The 1,671-nt window shown below is 41.5% G+C and overlaps 1 protein-coding gene across 1 annotated transcript in view; it reads left to right on the top strand.

The window, feature by feature from the left end:
* The window catches only part of LOC108750444 (glycosylated lysosomal membrane protein-like), a 7,795-nt gene extending 7,091 nt beyond the window's left edge, over nucleotides 1-704 (top strand). Inside the window, exon 6 of the mRNA XM_018489880.1 lies at nucleotides 83-704. Within this exon, the coding sequence (XP_018345382.1) occupies nucleotides 83-254 (172 nt within the window). The 3' untranslated portion in view covers nucleotides 255-704. The remainder of the gene's footprint in view (nucleotides 1-82) is intronic.
* The last annotated feature ends 967 nt before the right edge of the window (nucleotides 705-1,671 follow it).

Here is a 1,671-nt window from a genome sequence, read left to right as displayed (position 1 = left end):
GTATTTTATTTAAAAAATTTAATGACGAATTATAATTCTCTTGAATTATTATTAATAAAATGTTGCATTTTAAATTTTACAGGACTTTTATGATTGGATACGGCACACCACCCGAGGAGAGATTCTCTTCTCTAGTCATTATGATTATCTCGATTGGCCTCGGTCTCCCTTTGCTCATTATGGTCATCACTGGCCTGTATCTCTGCATTCGCAGAATGCCGAAACGACATGGCAACGCTTATTTAAATCGATGAACTCGCCGTTCGTGTGCCATGTGGTTTATTCGTATGTCGCGTGTACATGTAGGTACATCGCTACACAACCTATTGTTCTTCACAAAGAGATATTCCTATATTTATACAACACATATATTTTTACACGACTAGTAGTTCGGATCTGATATCAGTGTGATAAATGTGAGTGATATAATTCGTTCTCTCATAACGTATTAGCGCTTAGCAAAATGTTAGAATACTCCTCTAGTTCTCTGTTTTAATATTTTAAGAGGATATATTATTTGTTGATACTTGATAAAAAAGGGAATAGGAGCAATCACATTTATTTGTAAATATGCTATGAGAGAACGGTATGCTAGTTTGTGCAACGAATGAATGAACTTTTTTAGATAATTTGTAATTGAACGCTGATTGTATGCACGAGATTTACGAAATATACATATCTTACAATAAGTTGTACTACATTTTGTAATAATTTTCTTTATGATATTCGTTTCCTATGTTTCGTATTAAAGTATTAAACGTACTAACTACTGATGATATATCACTGTATTTTCTGTGTATTCACATATTTTTATATTTTTCGCAAATATATGAAAACTGTATGCATTTATTTTAATTCATATCTTGACTTTTAATTCATCGACTTTCCATCAATCCCTTATTTTTATACATATATGTCAATACGCTCCGTATTTAACATTTTATTTGCAAAATTGAGAAGAGACTTAAGAGAGAAGAGGTTTACACACTGGGAGTGAAACAAATCACATATGAGCATCGAGTTAACGAAGACGTGCACGATGTAACGTATTCGCAACGCGATGGTAAACCTCGCGGACAAGCTTACTGAAGCTCGCGGGTATGGTCGTAGAGGGTGCGGGTGAATGTTTTCAGGCGGTGGTAGTAAAAGTGGCGCGGTATGGTACCGCGTTTTCCTCCGTTGCGAAGCGGCAAAGGGTGGCGCGGGGCCACGTCTACGACACCGAGGTGGAGGGGTACGTTTTCATTGATCCACCCTGTGCTACGGAAGCGCACCACGCAAGCACTTACAAGCCCTGAACGGAGCATTGATCTCGCCCCGTGCTGTCTCGATGATATTGTCGCTACGCCATGGGGAAAGGCTCGCATTCTCGAAATAAAAAGGAAAAAGAAAGAAAGGAAGAAAAGAAAAAAAAATCGCTACCCTCTTTCCTCCTCTCTCCCCCCCCCCTTCACCCGTGACAATTCCGTTCACGGGGGTGGTGATCAGTGATGGTCGCAACGTCACCTCGGTTCCCGCCAGCCAGTCCGAATCGTCCTCGAGGGATCGTCGCGACGCTGATCTCGGCGCGGACTCAGAATCGCGACGCGGCTTTACAGAGCGCAGGGTGGTCGACGAAGGTGGCGGGGGTTAGTTCGCGTAGCGGATCGCGAATGAGGTGTAGCGGGGTGA

The sequence above is a fragment of the Trachymyrmex septentrionalis genome, unplaced genomic scaffold (genome assembly GCF_001594115.1).
Source record: "Trachymyrmex septentrionalis isolate Tsep2-gDNA-1 unplaced genomic scaffold, Tsep1.0 scaffold37, whole genome shotgun sequence".
In the NCBI taxonomy this organism is placed as follows: Eukaryota; Metazoa; Arthropoda; class Insecta; order Hymenoptera; family Formicidae; genus Trachymyrmex; species Trachymyrmex septentrionalis.
The sequence above is the reverse complement of the archived record's forward strand: the minus strand, read 5'-3'. Positions and strand labels throughout refer to the sequence as shown.